The sequence below is a fragment of the Hyperolius riggenbachi genome, chromosome 11, assembly GCF_040937935.1.
Source record: "Hyperolius riggenbachi isolate aHypRig1 chromosome 11, aHypRig1.pri, whole genome shotgun sequence".
Classification (NCBI taxonomy): Eukaryota; Metazoa; Chordata; class Amphibia; order Anura; family Hyperoliidae; genus Hyperolius; species Hyperolius riggenbachi.
The window spans coordinates 136,423,922-136,447,198 of NC_090656.1; the positions used below are offsets into that span (position 1 = coordinate 136,423,922).

Sequence of the window (23,277 nt, forward strand, 5' to 3'; positions counted from 1 at the left end):
TGGACTCTGAGGCCTTCTGTAAATGTGTGGCCATTGGGACACTGCAGTGGAAGATACCAGGCCGCAATTATTTCTCTAAAAAGGTGATACCCAAACTGTACCGTGAAGTTGAGAGGCAAGTGGTGTCATCTATGGAACACAGCGTTGGGTCAAGGGTCCACCTGACCACGGATGCCTGGTCTGCCAAGCACGGTCAGGGCAGGTACATTACTTACACAGCCCATTGGGTCAACCTGGTGACCGCTGACAAGCAGGGAGTACGTGGATGTGCAGCGGACCAACTTGTGACACCGCCACGGCTTTCAGGCAGGCCTCCTGCCACCTCCTCTCCTCCTGCTACATCCTCTTCGCTGTTGTCATCCTCCTCCTCCTTGGCTGAGTGGCAGTTCAACTCTACTGATGCTGCGATCTCCTCTCCAGCTACACAGCCCCATCTCCCCAGGTCCTATGCTGCATGCCAGGTACGACGGTGTCACGCCATCTTAGACATGTCTTGCCTCAAAGTTGTGTGGGCATTTCAGGTGGTCTTACACGGCCATGGCACGCTTTGCAGACATTCAGCGGAGAAACAACTTGCCGGTGAGACGCTTGATATGTGATAGTCCGACTCACTGGCATTCGACCCTGGTCATGTTCTTTTGCCTGCTAGAACAGGAGAAAGCCGTCACCCAGTACCTGTACAATTAAAGTAAAAGGACACAGTCTGGGGAGATGGGGATGTTCTGGCCCAACAACTGGATGCGAAATGCATGCAGCCTCATGCAACCGTTTGAGGAGGTGACCAACCTGGTGAGTCGCAGTGAAGGCACCATCAGCGAATTGATCCCGTAAGCTTACTTCCTGGAGCGTGCCGTGCGTAGAGTAGTGGATCAAGCTGTGGAGGAGCGTGAAAAAGAACAGTTACGGGGGGAACAGTTGTGGGAGCAATTTTCATCAGAACCAGATGTTTCCTCAACACCTGTGGAAGCACAGAGGGGGGAGGAGGAGGAAGAGTCGTGTGGAGAAGAGGAGTTAGACTCGGATGATGAGGAAGGTGTTTCTTTGGAGGAGGAGGCGGCAGCAGAAGAACAACCGCAGCAGGTGTCGCAGGGGGCTTGTGCTGCCTGACGTTCCCGTGGTATTGTTCGTGTTTGGAGGGAGGAGGAGGACTTACCTGACGTCACTGAGGAAGAGCAAGAGGAGATGGACAGTACGTCTGGATCCAACTTTATGCAGATGGCGTCTTTCATGCTGTCCAGCCTGTTGAGGGACCCCCGTATAAAAAAACTCAAGGGGAATGAGATGTACTGGGTGGCCACGCTACTAGACCCTCGGTATAGGAACAAAGTGGCAGACATGTTACCAACTCACCTGAAGGCAGAAAGGATGCTGCACATGCAGAACAAGCTGGCAACTATGCTTTACAATGCGTTTAAGGGTGATGTCACAGCACAACACAATAAAGGTACCACTGCCAGTAATCCTCCTCCCATGTCCACGCAGGCAAGGACAGGACGCTCCAGCGATCTTATGGTGATGACGGACATGCAGACATTCTTTAGTCCAACGACTCGCCTTAGCGCTTCCGGATCCACCCTCCATCAACGCCTAGACTGGCAGGTAGCCGACTACCTAGCCTTAAGTGTGGATGTAGACACTGTGAGCAGGGATGACCCCTGGACTACTGGGTGCGCAGGCTTGACCTGTGGCCAGAGCTGTCCCAATTTGCCATCCAACTTCTGTCTTGCCCTGCCTCAAGCATCCTGTCAGAAAGGACCTTCAGCGCAGCTGGAGGCATTGTCACAGAGAAGAGAAGTCGCCTAAGTCACAAAAGTGTTCAGTACCTTACCTTTATCAAAATTAATGAGGCATGGATCCCGGAGGGCTACTGCCCGCCCGAAGACTGAGTCAGTCCCCACACACAGCATCTCTGCCTGCACGCCGTGTGACTGGCTGCCTGCCCCAAGACTAAGTCGCTCCCACATAGCCCAACATAGCACCTCTGCTCGCAGGCCGCTTGACTGCCTTCTCCGCCACCACCAACAGAGTCCAGGACTCCAGGCTGATTCCTGAATTTTTAAGGCCGCTGCTAGCAGCGGCCGTGATAATAATTTTTCTGGTGCGTGTACATGCCTGCCTAATTTTTCTGGCTGCACTGCAGCTGCAACAACAAAACAAAAGGCATGTACATGTGCCAATTCCCCTTTGTGATCATTACCTTGCCGCGGTGATGGGGCTTACGTATCACAATGAAGCAATGACCACCGGCTATATGAGTGTCTCGGCGGGTGGCACATCAAAGATAATAAGGTCGTTGCTTCTTTGTGAACAGACCAAATTTGATCAGCTGGACAGTCACTGTTCTGTCATTCAGCTACCTCAGACTGACTATATGGGCTGGAAAGCAGCCATCACCTGCACTCTCGTCATGGTGCGCACCAGTTCAACGTGGCCGTCACTACACAAACAGCTGTTTGCAGTCGCTGCATACCTTTCACTGCATCTTTGACTGCACATTGTATTATACCTGGCAGTCAGTGCATACCTTTCACTTGAATGGATGGCAGACTTGCCCTCCATAACAGATTCTCGTTAATGGATTTAAAGTTGATTCATCTCATATACAGCAGGGCCTCGAAAGTCCTCCGGTATTGTTATTTTTGGTCACTACCTCGGGACGTGCATGCCATGCCTGCTGCCTTCCTTGGATGTGTAATGGTGAACAGAGGCGCCAACAGGATAAAAAGAGAACCGTATTCAAAACCAATAAAACAAGGGGGGCAAGGGTGGGCTTACCTCCCCAATTCAAAACACAACCACTGTGATCAAATTGCAAAGAACATTTAATCTGTACTCCAAAAACAAACAGTTGCAACGCATTTCGCGGGTCTCGAGCCCGCTTCCTCAGGCAAAAATACAAGACAAGGAGCAGCTGTAACAAACAAAAATAAACAGGAATAAAATAAAACCACGTACAGTAAAAACACATCCAATAAAGTACATACAATGCAGTAGTCTCAAAGTAAGAGGGAAACTATGAAACATCGATGAGGTAAACATGATTGCAAGTATAAGCATGTGCATCATATGCACAAATCCAGGTTAAATGTAACATGAACATCATATAAATATAAGCCATACAAAAAGGAAAGTAAAAGCCTGTATTTACATATATACTATTCCCATTTAATAGACAGAAAAACAGTTTTTCCTTTAATTGGTGCCATGTTGTTGCCCTATTGTCTCCCTTATTAGATTCTGTACACACTTGTTTTCCCCTTAGTATATAAGGATCCCGGGGGTGTTAGTGTTAACCCATATAATTAAATGAAAAAATAGACCGTCAGTGTGGTCCCATACAATAGAGGGTTTCTTACCTTAGAAGTTGTGCAGTAAAAACGCAGCGCCTCTGTAGAGAACGTGCGCCGCGCTGGTTACTAATATACTCTCCCGACGTTCCCCCAGTGGGAGACTGGCGGGAGATTCGTGCGGGGGGCGTGGTTAGCATGCGGAAGTCGGGGAGTATCCGTGCTCTCAGGGCACAGTGTATTGGTCCATGCGGCAGAGCGGAAGTGCGTCACAATAAGGGCACACTGTCCGCCGCCGCCATTGGTATCAAGGGCATGGTGCTCTGCGGATACGCCGCTCTGGCCTCCAATACGGCGGGGGGTGTAATCCATAGTTAGGCGGAAGTGTGTCATCAAAGGGCACACTTTTACCGCAGTCGAAACCATCAACCCTTTGGGTAGGAATGCATTTCACCTATTAAAAAACAGAGAGATGTTCTGGATTCAGACCTTAAGGACACTGGTACCTACAGGTCTGAATGAACAACTAGGGAAAACATTCTAGATCCTGCTCCTTTGGTCCCATCGGTCCCCCCCCCCCCCCTTCCCTTTTCTCCTCTGACCTTATCCCTTTATCCCTTTGCTCCAGATTTGCCTTGCAGCTAAGAGATCAGCTCACCTTGCAGCTAAGAGATTAGCTCACAGTCGCTCTTTTTTATTGTTCCTTTGTATATATTTGACTAAAAATGTATGTTGTCCTCATGCATAGGTACAATGTAATGAGTATTTATAATGTTTTATATTATGTTACATTATAGTTCCCCTCTCTTTCTAGTTTTAGCATTTGTCTTTGAACTGATTTCAGTGATCAGCCTGGTTGATGTAATTTACACTGTATTTGCTCCTATAGACTGCCAACACTAAAAAACAAACCTGCCTTTTGATTATATGGAAGCACCACTAGATGGTGGTAGAACACCATACATCCATTACATCCTAACGATCACGTTTGTCCATTTTAGTACCCTCAGAACAATCAGCCTTTTATTTTTAGAATAATCAGTTTTAATTAATGTAATACCTTGGGAATAACCAGCTTCACTTAATTAATGAAATATTTTCTTTATTTATTTTTCATAGGAATATATCCGGCTTTTGATATACGGAAAGCCCTTCTTTTATGTACAGTGGGTGGAGTATACGGAATGTAGTTAATAACTAATCATATATATTTTTTATATATATTTATGAAATTCCCATTTTCATTTTTGTATTCTATCTTTATTATGCCGTTTGCAATTTATTATATACACATCGCTATGCATAGTATAACGAGGATATTTCCCCAGCAGAGATCTAGCCCTTTCACAATATGGCAACTGCGGGAAGTGTGCCCTTTGATGACACACTTCCGCCTCACTATGGATTACACCCCCCGCCGTATTGGAGGCCAGAGCGGCGTATCCGCAGAGCACCATGCCCTTCATACCAATGGCGGCAGCGGACAGTGTGCCCTTATTGTGACGCACTTCCGCTCCCTGAGAGCACGGATACTCCCCGACTTCCGCATGCTAACCACACCCCCCGCACGAATCTCCCGCCAGTCTCCCACTGGGGGAACGTCGGGAGAGTATATTAGTAACCAGCGCGGCGCATGTTCTCTACAGAGGCGCTGCGTTTTTACTGCACAACTTCTAAGGTAAGAAACCCTCTATTGTATGGGACCACACTGAGGGTATATTTTTTCATTTAATTATATGGGTTAACACTAACACCCCCGGGATCCTTATATACTAAGGGGAAAACAAGTGTGTATAGAATCTAATAAGGGAGACAATAGGGCAACAACATGGCACCAATTAAAGGAAAAACTGTTTTTCTGTCTATTAAATGGGAATAGTATATATGTAAATACAGGCTTTTACTTTCCTTTTTGTATGGTTTATATTTATATGATGTTCATGTTACATTTAACCTGGATTTGTGCATATGATGCACATGCTTATACTTGCAATCATGTTTACCTCATCGATGTTTCATAGTTTCCCTCTTACTTTGAGACTACTGCATTGTATGTACTTTATTGGACGTGTTTTTACTGTACGCGTTTTTTTTTTTATTCCTGTTTATTTTTGTTTGTTACAGCTGCTCCTTGCCTTGTATTTTTGCCTGAGGAAGCGGGCTCGAGACCCGCGAAATGCGTTGCAACTGTTTGTTTTTGGAGTACAGATTAAATGTTCTTTGCAATTTGATCACAGTGGTTGTGTTTTGAATTGGGGAGGTATGCCCACCCTTGCCCCCCTTGTTTTATTGGTTTTAAATACGGTTCTCTTTTTATCCTGTTGACGCCTCTGTTTACCATTACATATTGTTATCCACCTGGTGGATGGGTGCGGATACCCACTCTTTTTTTCCTACTACAGAGAGCGACTTCATAACCTGAGTGGGGACAGGTCTAATATCCCCTTATGCGCTTATAGTGGTTGCCTGACCTTCGGCAACCTGTGTTTGTGAGTATATATCTCTTATTACTTTTTATATCGATTCTCATCACCAATAATACACTATTGGGGGCTCCCGTCTCTCTATTTTTTGTCTCCTTATATTCCTTGGATGTGTGGTAGCCGTTCCTGCTCCTTTGCCCACAGCGTGCCTGCTGCCTTCCTTGGATGTGTGGTGGCGGTAGCCGTTTCTTAGGCTCCCACTTCAAACCGGAATTGAACCAGGATTCCCTGGCCTTTACCCATGGTCACCATTATACTGAGAAAGTACCATCTAAAGTTTCATAACGTTGAATAAATGGCAGACTTGCCCTTTATAACACATTCTTGTTGAAGGCAAGTGGTGTCATCTCTGGCACACAGCGCTGGAACAAGGGTCCATATGACCACAGATGCCTGGTTTGCAAAGCACGGTCAGGGCAGGTACATTACTTATACAGCAAATGGGTCCTTACTTGGATGTGCAGTGGTGGTAGCCACTTATCAGGCTCCCACTCCGGATCGGAATCGAACCCTGATTACCCGGCCATTACAGACTTGCCCTCCATGCCCCCGTAGCACTTGCAGGTATTGAACAGCAAGCAGAACAAGTATTTAAAAAAATAGATGTAAGCCTAAACAATGGTAGAGAAAGAACCATCGAAACTTGATAAGGCATTCAGACATTACCTGATATCACTGAGGAAGAGCAATCTCGCCATGGTGCGCACCAGTCCAGCACGGCCGTCACAACACAAACAGCTGTTTGCGGTGCGTTACACCGTGAGTTTGGTGTGTCAGTGTGAAGCAGTACTCTAATTACACTCCCTGATCCATGTATACACACGCAAGATGTTTTAAAGCACTTTAGGCCTGCAATTTAGCATTCAATGTGATTTCTGCCCTTAAAACGCTGCTTTGCATCAAATCCAGATTTTCCCCCGGGACTTTTGCCGTCTATCCCACTCCGCCATGCCCCCCTCCAGGTGTTAGACCCCTTGAAACATCTTTTCCATCACTTTTTGTGGCCAGCATAAATGTTTGTAGTTTTCAAAGTTCGCCTCCCCATTGAAGTCTATTGCAGTTCATGAAAGTTCCCACGACTCGAACGTTTGGCGAAGGTTCGCGAACCTGGTTCGTGAACCAAAAATCGGAGGTTCGGGCCATCTCTATTTTCTTCTATTTACAGTATGTACATTGCAATAGGATGACCTCACTGCAGTGGAAGGGTCTAGTACAAAATTGTTTGCAAACTGTTTTGAAAGCTAGCATCCTTCATTAGTGTAAATTGTAGCACCTGTTTCAGATGCATTTGGGTGCATTTATGCCTTTAAGAGGCTCTGCACACCTCCTTTGCTGTTAGGTAATTCAGATGTAGCCTGGTTTTTGATGCGCTGACATTTCTCCCTACTGAATACTAGGTCACCACCTTGGATGACCGCTGACTGTAGCCAGTATTGGTTAATTAGTTATAACACACTCCTTATTGTTGAATCTAATAATGATCCTCATGCCAGGATAAACAGGTTCTGATTAGAGATGTAGCGATCGGTTCGCCGGCGAATGGTTCCAGGCGAACTTAGGTGGTTCGCGTTCGCCAAGAGAAGGCGAACTTTTGCGGATATAATAATGCACTATGAGGGTCAACTTTGACCCTCTGCATCACAGTCAGCAAGCACATTGTAGCCAATCAGGCTACACTAAGTCCTGGAGCCCCACTCCCCCTTATATAAGGCAGGCTCGCCGGCCATTACACTCACTCATCTGCCTGCTATTAGACAGACTAGGGCAAGCTGCTGCAGATTGTTCTCCTAGGGAAAGATTAATTAGGTTCTTGGCTGCTTAGCTTGCTCCTGGGTGATTATTTTTGCTTTTTATAGCACCCCTCAACAGCTCTTTTCAGAGCTCATCCTGTTCTTTGTTTTTTTGTTTTTTTTTGTGTGTCGTACTGACACTTTTGTTGCATACACAGCCTTGCTAATTCATACTGTGTGTGCCACTGCCAGCAGCCCAGCACATTCAGTGACTACCTGTGTGTGTGACAGGGAGATGCACATTCTACTACCCAGTACTGCATATACCCAGTACCTGTTGTGTTTAGTTAACCCACCTCATCACTGCATATACCTACCTTTGTGTTGAGTGAACCCACCTCACTGCATCTAACTACCTTTTGTGTTGAGTGAACCCACCTCACTGCATATAACCTACCTTTACTGTTGAGTGAACCCAGCTCACTGCATATAACTACCTTTTTACTGTTGAGTGAACCCACCTCACTGCATATACCTAGCATCCCCCCGAGATGGACAAAATGGACAAACCAGGTAGAGGAAGAGGTAGAGGCAGACGCAGAGGAAGGCCACCTGGCACCGGCAGGTCTGTGCAAGGTGGTGTTGCTGTGATTTCGTGCGGACCTGGCCCAAAGTACAGTGCTCAGAAGAAGGCACGTGCCATCACTTCCCAAAATTGTGAGGACGTGGTTGAGTATTTAGCACAGAACACCTCATCTCCTGCAGCCAGTGCCACCAGCGCTAGTACAAGCACCACATCCGCTGCATTTGACACTTCGCAGGAGTTATTTGGTGGTGGTGAAATCACTGATTCACAGACACTACTGCAACAACAAGAAGAAGGCGCAGGTATACCACCTCATACGTCTGAGTTAGGTGGCGATAGTATGGACGTAACGTGTGAGGAGGGGGATGATGAACCACCTGATGTTGGTGCAGTTGTGGAGGTGTCTGAGGAAAGCGAAGCTGGGCAGGAGGATTATGATGACGATTATACGGATGCGACATATGTTCCCAATAGAGGAGATGACCAGGGGTACAGTTCAGAGGGGGAGTCAGAGAGGAGGAGTAGGAGGAGACGAGTCCATGAAAGAAGCAGAGGGAGCTCGTCCTCAGAAACAGCTAGGGGCAGTCTCCGGCGCCATGTATCGCCAGCTATGGACACCCAGCCAACATGCCCTTCAACGTCAGCTGCTGATGCCACCGTAGCACCATCCCCCCAGGGGGGCTCAGCGGTTTGGAAATTTTTTAACGTGTGCCTCAGATTGGAGCAAAGCCATCTGTTTTCTCTGCCACCAAAAATTGAGCCGTGGAAAGGCCAACTCTCACGTAGAGACAAGTGCCATACGAAGGCACCTGGAGAAAAGGCACAAACAGCTATGGCAAGAACACCTGAGGAAAAACAGCACCCAAAAGACAAGCCACCCCCTCCTTCTCTTCTCCCTCTTTCAGGTGCATCATCTTCTTCAGCCGCTTTCTCCCTTGCACCTTCACAGCCACCCTCCTCCACACTGATTCTGCCCTTGAGCGGTTCCTTCTCCTCTGCCCACAGCAGTAGCCAGCTGTCCGTGAAGGAAGTATTTGAGCGTAATAAGCAAATGTCTGCCAGTCACCATCTTGCCCGGCATCTGACAGCTGGCGTGGCGGAACTATTAGCTCGCCAGCTATTACCATAAAAGGTGGTGGAGTCAGAGGCTTTTCGTAAATTTGTGGCCATTGGGACACCACAGTGGAAGATACCAGGCCGAAATTATTTTTCACAAAAGGCCATACCCAAACTGTACCGTGCAGTTGAGAGGCAAGTGGTGTCATCTATTGCGAAGAGCGTTGGGTCAAGGGTCCACCTGACCACGGATGCCTGGTCTGCCAAGCACAGGCAGGGCCGCTACAATACGTACACAGCCCATTGGGTCAACCTGGTGACCGATGGCAGCAAGCAGGGAGTACGTGGCTGCGCAGTGGACCGACTTGTGACACTTCCACGGCTTGCAGGCAGGCCTCCTGCCACCTCCTCTCCGCCTGATTCATCCTCTTCGCTGTCGTCATCCTCCTCCTCGGCTGGTGCCGCGATCTCCTCTCCAGCTACACAGCCCCCGCACCCCAGGGCCTATGCTGCATGCCAGGTACGACGGTGTCACGCCGTCTTAGACCTGTCTTACCTCAAACCGGAGAGTCACGCTGGAGCAGCTCTCCTGGCTGCTCTTAACAAACAGGTGGAGCAATGGCTGACCCCGCGCCAGCTGGAGATCGGCAACGTGGTGTGTGACAACAGCAGCAATCTCATTTCCGCATTGAATTTGGGAAAGCTGACACATGCACCCTGCATGGCACATGTGCTGAATCTGGTCATGTAAAGATTTGTGTCCAAGTACCCAGGCTTAGAGGACGTCCTGAAGCAGGCCAGGAAGTTGTGCGGGCATTTCAGGCGGTCTTACACGGCCATGGCACGCTTTGCGGACGTTCAGCGGAGAAACAACTTGCCTGTGAGACGCCTCATTTGTGATAGCCCGACTCGCTGGAATTCCACCCTGCTCATGTTCTCTCGTCTGCTAGACCAGGAGAAAGCCGTCACCCAGTACCTGTACAATTACAGTAGAAGGACACAATCTGGGAAGATGGGGATGTTGTGGCCCAACAACTGGACACTGATGCGAAATGCATGCAGGATCATGCAGCCCTTGGAGGAGGTGACAAAACTGGTGAGTCGCGTTGAGGGCACCATCAGCAACTTGATCACCTACCCTACGCTTACTTCCTGGAGCATGCCGTGCGTAGAGTGGTGGATAAAGCTGTAGAGGAGCGTGAACGAGAACAGTTACGGCAGGAGGAATCGTGGGAGCAATTTTCATCCGTGGCAATGATGCTTTACAATGCGTTTAAGGGTGATGTGACAGCACAACGCAATCAAGGTACCACTGGCATTAATCCTTCTCCTCCCAAGTCCACGCAGGCAAGGACAGGACACTCCAGCGATCTCAGGGTGATGTCGGACATGCGGACATTCTTTAGGCCAACGCCTCACCATAGCCCTTCTGGATCCACCCTCCACCAACGCCTGGACCGGCAGGTAGCCGCCTACCTGGCCTTGAGTGTGGCTGTAGACACTGCGAGCAGCGACGATGAACCCTTGAACTACTGGTTGCGCAGGCTTGACCTGTGGCCAGAGCTGTCCCAATTTGCCTTCCAACTTCTCTCTTGCCCTGCCGCAAGCGTCCTGTCAGAAAGGACCTTCAGTGCAGCTGGAGGCATTGTCACTGAGAAGAGAAGTCGCTTAAGTCACGACAGTGTTCAGTACCTGACCTTTATCAAAATGAATGAGGCAAGGATCCCGGAGGGCTACTGCACGACCGAAGACTAAGTCAGTCCCCACACACAGCATCTCTGCCTGCAGGCCACTTGCCTTCTCTGCCACCACCAACAGGGTCCAGGACTCTAGGCGGATTCCTGAATTTTTAATGCCGCTGCCAGCAGCGGCCGCTATACTAATTTTTCTGGTGCGTGTACATGCCTGCCTAATTTTTCTGGCTGCACTGCGGGTGGCTGCAACAAAAAATAAAAAAACAAAAAGGCATGTTCATGTGCCCATACCCCTTCGTGATCATTACCTTGCCGCGGTAAAGGGGCTTGTGTATCACAATGAAGAATGACCGCCGGCTATATGAGTGTGTCGGGTGGAGGTGGCAGTGGCACACAAAAGATAATAAGGTCGTTGCTTCATTGTGGTCAGACCAAATTTGATCAGCTGGACAGTCACTGTGGTTCTATCATTGAGCTACCACAGCCCGGCGACCATATGGGCTGGAAAACCGCCACGGCCTACACTCTGGCCATGTTGCGCACCAGTCCAGCACGGCCGTCACTACGCAAACAGCTGTTTGTGGTGCGTAACACAGTGAGTTTGGTGTGTCAGTTTGAAGAATAAATGGCTAGCTTGTAAATTAAAGGTTTGAAAGTAAAGCCTCTGGGTCCTGACAGGATCGTCCCACTATACTACAACAAATATCAAGCTCTAATATCCCCACACCTGACAAGTTTTATCAACACATTGCTGCCAATAACCCTGCCCCCCAGGAATTCCTTCAAGCTCAAATAACCCTAATTTCTAAGTCAAGGGGCTCGATTCAGTACACGGTGCTAACCCAGTTAGCACGCCTAAAGGCTTTGGGCATGCTAACTAGGGGGCTAAGTAGTTAGCACATGCAAACTACTTAGCACCGTAGTTAGGACATGCAAACTACTACTTAGCACCGTGCTAACTAGGGTGCTAAGCTCCATGGTTAGATACCCCGGGTGTTGCTAATTATGATCTTGTAAAAGATAGAATATTTGGAAATTTAAATTCAATCTGAGCTCTATATATTATGTGACGATCATTATATTATTGTTAACAATACCTCTCATCTTCCACAGTGATAATTGATGCCGAAGTTACTGCTGGAAAAGTTAGGAGGCGCAACGCTACGCCGCATATTCTGTCATATGTTCCTTTTCTTTGTTGAATAAACACTGATTATTTTTTTTTTTTTTAAACTAGGGTGCTAAGTAGTTTACATGTGCTAACTACGGTGCTAAGTAGTTTGCATGTGCTAACTACTTAGCACGTGCAAAGCATGTTAGCACATGCAAAGTGTCTTTTCACTGGCGTGCTAACACTTAGCACCCTTTTCTGAATCAAGCCAAAGAACTTCAAACCTATTACTCTATTAAATATAGATTAAAACATCCTTACCTCCTATTATGGCCCAAATAATTTTATTCAAAGTCTAATCTTATTACATTTTGAATTAACAACAAAAAGTGCCGAAACAAACGGCACAAGCAATTACAACAACAAGACAAAACAGTTGCAGCATACCAGAGAACCCCCTCCCCCTTTAAAGGATAATGCCAATTAGTGACCTGGTTACACCCAGACTAGGTAAAAAAAAAAAATCGATGAGCCTAATTTAGGTCAATCTCGTGAACGTCTAGCCACCTAAACCAAACCTTTTCAAATAGAAATAATAGCAAACCACTTTTCATATACCCCTTTGAGAATAGGAAGTTCCCTTCTAATATAAGCCAGCCAGTCTTCAGTAGTAGGAGGGTTAGCCTGGTTCCAGTGTAATATGATGAGTTTTTTAGCATAAAACAGGAGATAGGCGTTTGGGTTCCCCCTTAATCTTGGAGTTAGTTACAGTTAGCATACAATGTTTTTAGCCTCAGTCGTAATAGCAGCTTTTGGGAATATTTTTTGAACCCAGCACCCAACCTCAGACCAGAATTGTGAAAGGTGAGGACACTGCTAGAGGATATGGAAAAAGCCAGCATCATGGTGACCACAGCAGCCACAAGAGTCAGATACATGAGCACTAAGGCAGTGTAGCTTCGCTAGAGAGGTAGACCCTGTGTAAGGTTTTATGAACATTCATTTTATTTCTTACAGAAGAGATAGAATTTTGCAAAACCTCTTCCCACTCAGCCTGTTCTAGGTCAGGGATATCTGACTTCCATCTGTCAAAAAATTTCTGTATAGAGGTCAAGGTAACAGGGAGGACCGATTTGTAAAGGTAGAGAGGGCCTTAGGGAGTAGCTGCAAGGCGGCCTTAGACTCCAGGGGGGAAATGGACACCAGTAAGGGATGTTCAGAAGAAGGATATTGAGCATTGAAGGTGTGGCAGAGTTGAATATACCTAAAGTATTTTAGTCAAGTTATATTGCTGATCGAAAGGCAGCAAGTGTTTCCCATCTAAAATATCTTTTAGCCTATAGATTTCCCTGTCTGCCCATATAGAGGGGTCAGGGATACAGAAAAAGTGAGGGAGGGAGTTGTTGTTCCAAAGGGGAAGGAAAGGGGAAACCTGCCCTGGTTTACTTTGTGATTTCCTGACAGCATCCCAGACAGAGATAACCATCTTCATAGGGTGAGTTAATTTGGGAGATCATTTAGTACCACAATATGGTAAGCTTGCTAGGGCCGTGAAAGAGCCCATAACAGCTGCCTCGATCATTATAGCAGGGTTATTAGGGGAGCAGGCAAGCCACCAATGGGCTGTTACTAAAATGGCCGCCTGGTAGTAAAATTTAAACACGGGGAGACCGTTACCACCGACATCTTTTGGTAACTGAAGGGTTTTGAGCGTGATCTTAGGGGTCTTGGAACAAAGGAACAAGGAAATGCAGGAGTCGATTTCCTTGAATGCTTTGGAGTGGATAGTAACTGGAGAATTGCGAAAAATGCAGAGAATCTTGGGAAGGAGATTCATCTTAATCGCGTTAGCTCTTCATACACTTATCCCTCAGAAGATACACCGGTGTAACATTAAGTTTCGGGAAATCTAAAATGTTAGTTTTAAATCGAATTCCGAGGTTTTTAAGCTCAGAAACCCAGGTTAGTAGGTTAGTTGGGATTGCTTGCCTAGAGGGAGATGGGCAGGATCCAAGGGAAGATCCAACGACTTAGCCCAGTTCATTTTAAGGCCGGAGAATTAACCAAATGTTTCTATAGTCTGGAGGGACATTTCCAGGGAGGGACTAGGATCCTCCAAGTAAAGGAGAAGGTTGTCAGCATAAAGAGAGATTTTTTTTCATGGACATCACCCACACAAAGTCCTCTGATAGCGCTGTTTGCTTTAATCTGGATTGTCAGAGGTTCTATCGCCAAGGCAAATAGAGAGGGGGATAGAGGACACCCTTGCCTCATCCCCCTCTCTAGAGTAAAGGGATCTAATATTTGCAGCCCAGTCTTGACCCTGGCCACAGGAGAGCAGTACAGAGCCTGAACCCATTTAAGGAACTTAGGGCCAAATCCAAACCGTCGAGAACCTCCACTTGACCTAATCAAATGCCTTTTCGTAGTCGAGGGAGGCTACGACTCTGGATCCACAATTATCATGCTGGATGCTGAGATTTGTCATTAAGCGGCAGATATTAATGTCTGTCCCTTTTCTGGGGACAAAACCAGATTGATCTCAGTGAATCAGGGAAGACAGGACCCTATTCACTCTGACAGACAAAATCTTGGCAAGAACCATGACCCAAATACTTAATAAATGCTTCCCCTCCTTAATTCAATAAGTTCAAATTGGTTTGTAACCTACCGACAAGCATCAGATAGTATCAAGAATTTTAAATCTAATATACCATGCCTCTCATTCCAAAACCCCCCTTGACGTTGCAGAATTATTGAGATGGCATCTGACAGCCTCTTATGGCAATATATGTCTCAAATTATTTCTCATTATGGTATTCAATGCAGATTCTCTGACGTTGTGAGCATCTATACTCTACACCTGTTGCCTCCCTAAAAATTACCTCCACTACTCAAACGCCTTTCCCTATCCTTAGAGGAATGAGACGAGGTACCCCTGTCTCCACCTCTTTTTGTATTTGCCATTGATCCTATTGCATATACATTTGCCAAGAATCCCAAGATATTGGTTACACCTGCACTAAACTCAGCTTTCTTCACAGATGTTTTCCTGATATACAGAGGGATGCGAATGTTTGGGAAACCTTGTTAATTGTCATGATTTTCTTGTATAAATCGTTGGTTGTTACAATAAAAAATATCAGTTAAATATATCATATAGGAGACACACACGGTTATATTTGAGAAGTGAAATTAAGTTTATTGGATTTACAGAAAGTGTGCAATAATTATTTAGCCACTTGAGGACCACAGTGCTAACCCCCCCCCCCCCCCCAAGGCTATTTTTTGTTTAATTGGTTACTGCAACTTTCAGGCCAAGCTGCAGGGCCGCACAACACAGCACACTAGTGATCCCCCCCCCCTTTCCCCCCCACCAACAGAGCTCTCTGTTGGTGGGGTCTGATCGTTTACTCCCCCCCCCCCCTGTGTTTATTTTTTTTAATATAAATATTTGTTATTATTTTTTTAATACTTTTTACTATTTTCGAGTATTATTCATTTTTTTAAACCCCTCCCTCCCCCCAGCCAGCCAATCATGGCGATCAGCTCTCATAGGCTTTACCCCATGAGAGCAGATCGGTCTCTTGTATCTTAGGGGGACAGTCATGTCACACAGCTGTCCCCAGTACAGCGCTGCTGCAGATCGCAGCGCTGTACTTGGTAGAAAGACGGCGATCGGGGCTCGGAGACTGAAGGTGGAACTCAAATTGGCTTGGTAAGCTCAGTGACCCCTGACCTACATACACAGGTGAATCCAATTATGAGAGAGTATTAAAGGGGGTCACTTGTAAGTTTCCCTCCTCCTTTAATTTTATTTGAAGAGTAGCAACATGAGGGTCTAAAAACAACTCTCAAATGACCTGAAGACAAAGATTGTTCACCATCATGGTTTAGGGGGAGGATACAGAAAGCTGTCTCAGAGATTTCAGCTGTCTGTTTCCACTGTTGGGAACAAATTAAGGAAGTGGAAGACCACAAGCTTAGTTCAAGTGAAGGCTCGAAGTTGCAGACCAAGAAAAATATCGGATAAATAGAAGCGAGGAATAGTGAGAACAGTCAGAGTCAACCCACAGACCAGCACCAAAGACCTACAACATCATCTTGCTACAGATGGAGTCAATGTGCATCATTCAACAATTTGGCGCACATTACATAAGAAGATACGGTATATGAGAGTGATGCAGAGGAAACCTTTTCTCTGCCCACAGCACAAACAGAGCCTTTTGAGGTATGCTAAAGCACATTTGGACAAGCCAGCTTCATTTTGGAATAAGGTGCTGTGGACTGAATAAACTAAAATTGAGTTATTCAGGGATAACAAGGGGTGTTATACATGGAGGAAAAACACATCATTCCAAGAAAAACACATGCTACCTACAGTAAAATATGGTGGTGGTTCCATCATGCTGTGGGGCTAGTGCAGGGACTGGGAATCTTGTCAAAGTTGAGGGACGCATGTATTCCATTCAGTATCAGCAGATTCTGGAGACCAATGTTCAGGAATCAGTGACAAAGCTGAAGCTGCGCCGGGGCTGGATCTTTCAACAAGACAACGACCCTGAACACTGCTCAAAATCCACTAAGGCATTCATGCAGAGGAACAAGTACAATGTTCTGAAATGGCTATCTAAGTCCCCAGACCTGAATATAATTGAAAATCTTTGGTGTGAGTTAAAGAGAGCTGTCCATGCTCAAAAGCCATCAAATCTGAATGAACTAGAGATGTTTTGTAAAGAGGAATACCTTTAACCAGAATCCAGACTCTCATTGGGACCTTCAGGAAGTGTTTAGATGCTGTCATTTCTGCAAATGGAGGATCTACTAAATATTGATTTAATTTCTTTTTTGAGGTGCCCAAATCTATGCACCTGCCTAATTTTATTTAAACAATTATTGCACACTTTCTGTAAATCCAATAAACTTAATTTCACTTCTCAAATATCACTGTGTGTCTCCTATATGATTTATTTAACTGACATTTTTTATCATAACAACCAACAATTTATACAGGAAAATCATGACGATTAACAACGTGGCACAAACTCTCGCATCCCACTGTATCTATATTACTCTATATATATATATATACATATATATATATATATATATATATATATATATATATATATATATTTCAGCGTGTTATCATTATAAAGCCTTGTGCTGGGGACATATCTTTATAGTAGATTGAAGAAGGAGACATGAATGAAATATCTGTAAAATTTTGACACATGGGCCATTAAAGTGAAACATCACTATTACGAAGAAACAGCCAGCTCCTACTCTGTGCAGCTAATTACTTATACTGCACTAAGGCAAGTTTCGAGGCAGTCTGTAGGCATTTATAGTTGGTTGCAAACTCTAATAGAAAGACTCCTTTTCAATAACAATAAATTTAAAACGTTTAGTGAAGAACACATATGTATTAGAAAATGTATGGCAAAGTGGAGTTCCACTTTAAGAACAAAATGTAAGTACTCTTTTAATATTCTTTGGGCATAAGGGTGAATCATTTGCTGTTCCAGTCTGGTTACCTGTCAGCTAAACTCCCAAGTAGGAAGGCTCCAACCAGTACTCCTGCCATGTATATTGACTGCGCTATCTGCCTCATTTTGCGCAGATTGCAGACCAAGTCCCACTGCAAGAGAGAGAGAGAGAAACATGAATTATTATCACTTTGCAGAAAAGTATAAGTAATTTATCACCCAAACAATCTAATGGTGCCCACACATGTGTAAATCCAAAAGCTTAAAGTGAACCTTAATCGTAAAAAAAACTAGTTTAACTTATCTGAGGCTTCTAACCGCACCCTGCATCCACCCTGTGCCTACACCATCACTGAACAATCTTCCGGTTTCCCGCAGCACACCTCTTTCTTCTGAATGCGCGGACCTTGTATGGGAGAGCTCTGCGCATGCGCTGTACAGGGAAATCTCTACTGTGCATGGTCAGAACTTTGCCGGCAACGGAGCATAATCGAGGACTGTCACGGCTGTGGCCGTCGACTCGCCGAGTTGCCTGGCTGAAAGAGGGGCACTGTGGGGGACTGGAGCATCCCTCAGTGACAGCAATCGCACTGGGTGGATGCAGGGGGCTGGTAGAAGCACCAGGTAAGTTAAAATCATATTTTTTTTTTATTTTATTTTTTTGTACGATTTAGGTTCCCTTTTAATTTTGCAGTCAATACTATCCTATACTAATACCCTAATACTATTTCATCAATTTGATTGAAAATTGGACAATTTAATTAAGACCTTTCTCCTGACTTTTGAGAAAAAATGCATCTTATATTCCCAAAAAAATGGTAAATATTTTGATAAATCCTTTGTTGTAAATAAGTGGAGGATCAAAATGACCACCACTAACTATTTAACTGAAAGAGGATGGACATCTCTGGGTTTCATTATTAAAGAATGCTTCCATATTCCACTATAAGTTCTCCACTCCCCCCAGAACCTGCCACGTATGTGAGTTAGTTAACCCCACCTGCCTGAGCATGAGGTGGGGATGAATCCCTTGTCATTGACCTAAACAAAGGGGAATTGCAAGAGAGAGAAAATTCCACTCCTTGTTATGGACTATGCTGGTTGGTATTGTTGAAGTGGCAAAACCCCATGCTGTCTAGCTTAGCCATTAAGGTTATACCAACCTGCATGGAGAGAAGGGGTTAAAGAGGCTTGGGAAAGGTTAAAGATGGAGGTACTAAGGTCACAAGAAAAGTATTAAAAGTAATTAAAGAAAAACCTGTACAAAAAAGCAATGAAGCAATAAGTAATGTGTGGGGCTGAAGACAATTACTCAACATCAATAGATATTGCTCAGTATCTCACATAAAGTCCTCTTAAGTAACACAAGCAAGAACCTCATGACGTGTGTATATCAATGAAATCCAACCCCCAGGCCTTCAATTGTACTACCATATATCAAAAGAAAACGAGAAAACCTGTTTAGGCCATATGGAATAATAATAAAAATAATAATAATAATGTCACGCAAATATTCCAGACATCAATGTCAAATTCATATAGTTTTATTAATCAACAAGCGAATCATAAAAACTTGATGCAAGGAAAAGCGGTTGCGCACATCAGGTAAAACATAGCCTTTATTCCAAAATGATTAAAAATCCATATACATCACCAGCATGGAGAGAGGTACAGGCAGAGAGAGGTCAACAGCCGTTTCGCGCCTATCTGCTGTGGCGCATCGTCAGGACAATCAACCCCCTAGAAATGTCTCCTTAAATACCTCTCTTACCTAGTCAGGTGGCACAACATTTACGACCCTTGCTACGGTCTCTGCCATCCTATGTGGGGGATACCCTTGAAGTACTCAACATTTTGAATAATTTTGAATGGCAGGCAGATTACCATCTAGCTTCTATAGATGTAGTTTCCCTATATAGCAGGATTTGTCACCAGGATGGGTTGCAAGCTGTGGGGGGCCTTTTTACCGGAACTAAGATTGGGGGACTCAATGGAGTGGTTTGTTGGGGCGGGTCTGGAGTTTGTCCTCACCAGGAATTCGTTCCTCTTTGACCGCCGGTGGTACCATCAGGAGGTCGGCACGGCGATGGGGAGCCCGGTGGCCCCCACCTATGCCGGCCTCTTCATGGGCCACTGGGAGGCCAACACCATTTATTCGTCGAGGAATGGATTCCTTGAGCGGATTAAACTCTGGATCCGTTTCATAGATGACATCCTGGTGGTCTGGCAGGGTTCGGGGAATGAGTTTGATCAATTTATGAGCTTTTTGAATTTAAATGATGTGAACATGTCATTCACCCACCATTGGGGCGATCACCAACTACAGTTTTTGGACTTGGACATTGTTGTCAGAGGTGGAGGCCTACTCACTAAAACCTTTAAGAAAAATACGGCTGTGAACTCTGTATTACAGGCCACGAGCTACCACCCCTCGACAACAATCAGAAGTCTCCCCTACAGCCAATTTCTCCGTTTACGGAGGAATGCTAGCACTTGGGAAGATTTCCTACATCAGGCTGATGAATTAAAAAAGAGATTGAGCTGTAGGGGGAATGGGGAAAGTTTAACCAAGCATTTAACAAAGCAGCTAATAGGGACAGGGCTTCCCTTTTGGTCCCACGGGTTCGACAGATAGAACAGAACCTTTCTTTATGCATTTTTCCTATTCACCCATGTATAATATAATTAAGAAAGCCATTATCAAAAACTGGTGGATCATCCAACAGGATAAACTGTTTTAAAGTAAGAGTGCCTCATTACCCTGTGTCTCCTATAGAAGAGTACCCAATTTAAAGAATAGACTATCCCATAGTGAATTCATTAGCCCTTCAACAGTTTCGTGGTTGGGTGCGGCTAGACCACTGGGAAACTTTCGATGTCAACATTGTTCTTGTTGCAACTTTATAGTTGGGGGCAATCGATTCACCCACTGTGGGCGGACGTGCAGAATTAGACATTTTATCAATTGCAAAACAAAGGGACTTGTGTATGCTTTAATTTGTCCATGCCAGCGTGTTTATGTGGGGGAGACCACTAACATGCTGAAGGACTGCTACCAAGCCCACTGTAGATCCATCCACAGTGGTGTAGGTTCCCCCCGTGTGATTGAACACATGCGGGACACCCATGGGGGTGACGTCACTAAATTAAGATTCGTAGGTCTAGAACAAGTGAGGAGGGATGCTAGAGGGGGGGACTGGCATACAAAGTTACTACAACGAGAAAGCTATTGGATATCATTTTTTGAGGCTACAGGCCCCTTGGGCATGAATGAAAGAAATAATCTTGCAGTGTTTATCTGAACAATTTGATCTTGATAGTTTAGGTGTTTATAAATTTTATTTACAATTTTTTATATAACTTACTTGAAATTTCTCTGTTTCTAGAATGTCTCTCATGTTTTTAACCTTTCCAATATTTGTGATTTCCTTGTAGATAAGGACTATCTCCCTGGACATATTGGGTCCTATTCTATACTGTGGGGTGGTGAGTTGATAGCAATGGTTGTGATTATATTTCCTTTTATGTGTTTTGGAAAATTCCCCGCCCCCCCCCCCCCCGTTTTTTGACCCTATATGGCCCGGAATCAGTCATTTTCCCTTTCCCTATGCAGGTGGCACCTCGATGCTGTTTCAATTTTTTCCATTTTCTCGTTTTCTTATTTTTTTTCTATTGTTTAAAATGTGATATAAACCTTTTTGGTGTATATTTTTGAGTCACCACTAGATGGCGGCCTCATGCGGATCCGGGAATAAGCAGAGTTTGCCGTTTGTTGGACATTTACTTTTATGTCCACTAGATGGCAATGGGGCGCTAGAAAAACATTGAGCTGTCGCCTGGATGATGCTGTGCGACTTTTGCGTTCCACCCCGGCCGCTACCCGGAAGTTATACTCTCCGCTCCGGAATGAATTTGTGGATGGCAAGCACCTGATGTGTACACATCGGCGTGCGCTCCACAGGGCGGTTGGCGGCCATTATTAATGGGATCGATGTTGTGCCACCTGACTAGGTAAGAGAGGTATTTAAGGAGACATTTCTAGGGGGTAGATTGTCCTGACGATGCGCCACAGCAGATAGGCGCGAAACGGCTGTTGACCTTCTCTCTCTGCCTGTACCTCTCTCCATGCTGGTGATGTATATGGATTTTTAATCATTTTGGAATAAAGGCTATGTTTTACCTGATGTGCGCAACCGCTTTTCCTTGCATTAAGATACTGTGATTACTTTTTGGGGAGTAGCACTCAGGTGTATCTTACAGTCCTGTGCATCGGTTCTTTTTCTTTCTTGAACAGCTAATCATAAAAACAATTAAAATACAACTCTCCTGGTCCGTGTCAGTTATAACTGGCACTACCCCTCACTGGCAATAATATATATATATATATATATATATATATATATATATATATATATATACACCACAAAGTAGTTAGAATATCAATTGTCTCTCACTGGTATAGCAGGACCCTATACAATTCTATATAGTGCAATTCACACTACTCCCTATATCAAAATTGCATAAATACATATAATCAATAAAGTGCATAAGTGCAATGTAACTGTGTGCATGCCTGTGCCCCACCAAAAAAGGATGGGGGTGGGCGCACGCATACACACAGTATGTGCAGAAATTTGTGCGTGTCTCCTATGGACCTAAATCCTGTACAAAAGTGCATGAAAAATCTCCCTAAGACCTACTAGTACTACAAAAAATAAAAAAATACAAAAATATATAATTGCTGCAATAGAGAAATATATTCTGAACAACTAGAAGTAGATAATAGAAAAAGTGCCAAGTGCAAACCTGTTGAAAAGTAATTCCCCACAATGGAGTAATCAGAGAAGTGAAGCGTGCAGTTGAATGGGGACAAGATTCCCACAGTGTGGTAAAGAGAGCTCTGCCTACCGGAGAGATATAGCCAGTAGGAGACCCAGGAGGACGCCTTGCGTGGTCGCAGCGCAACGGCTGCTTCTGGAGAGGCTACTGAACAATCGCCGCCTGTAGTTTAAATACTGTGTTGTGGGTGGGTAGATGATGAGCGCGGCCGCGCTCTCGATGTCAATGGGCGTGCGCACTGATTGGCGCACGTCCCTTGCATCCGGATAAGGGAACTAATTTCGAATTACTTCCGAGTAGTGCTGCGCATGCGCAATGATCTCGCGTGCGTTCCATCTCCACTTCCCACATCCCACTCAATTTCCTGCGGCATTAATATCCAAAATATTTCTGACACATAAATATATATATATACATATATTCATAAACATAACCTATATAGTACTTCCAAACATAAATAATTAGACTTTGAAAATATTCTACAAAATATAGTCCACATAAAGCAACACTGCCATCTACTGTGCAAAAAGCACTGGTGCATCTCCAACAGGCCTTGAAAAGCTCCATATCTTTCTTCATTATTAGGTAATCACTGTATCTGTATCCGTGTATTCCTTCCTCATCAAGGAAAGGGGAAGGACTCCAATAAGTCAATCCAACCATTTTAAAAAACTGGAAAACACACACATATATGAACAGTTTATTATATACATAAAAAAAAAAAATTATATAAAAATTTTTACTATTAACTGCTGGAACACAATGGCACACAAAGAATCCACACTAGTCTCCATGGACCGCTCACCTCAGGCCATGGAGACAATGCTACTATCATTAGTAGAATTATGAATCAAAGGAATACCACAAGATTCCACCAAAGATGAAGGACGCATAGAGAGACAGAAAAGGTGGGGAAAAGTCAGAGATCGCTCATTGCTCACCTACAAGTAGCGATCCATATACACAAGTACAACCAGAAGGACTGAGAAAATATATAGAGAT

General features: G+C 44.9%; 1 protein-coding gene across 1 annotated transcript in view; it reads right to left on the reverse strand.

Annotated features, from left to right (window-relative positions):
• LOC137538790 (solute carrier family 22 member 20-like) overlaps positions 1 to 23,277 on the reverse strand; it is a 151,166-nt gene that overhangs the window by 113,043 nt on the left and 14,846 nt on the right. Inside the window, exon 2 of the mRNA XM_068261110.1 lies at positions 17,485 to 17,588. Within this exon, the coding sequence (XP_068117211.1) occupies positions 17,485 to 17,588 (104 nt within the window). The remainder of the gene's footprint in view (positions 1 to 17,484; positions 17,589 to 23,277) is intronic.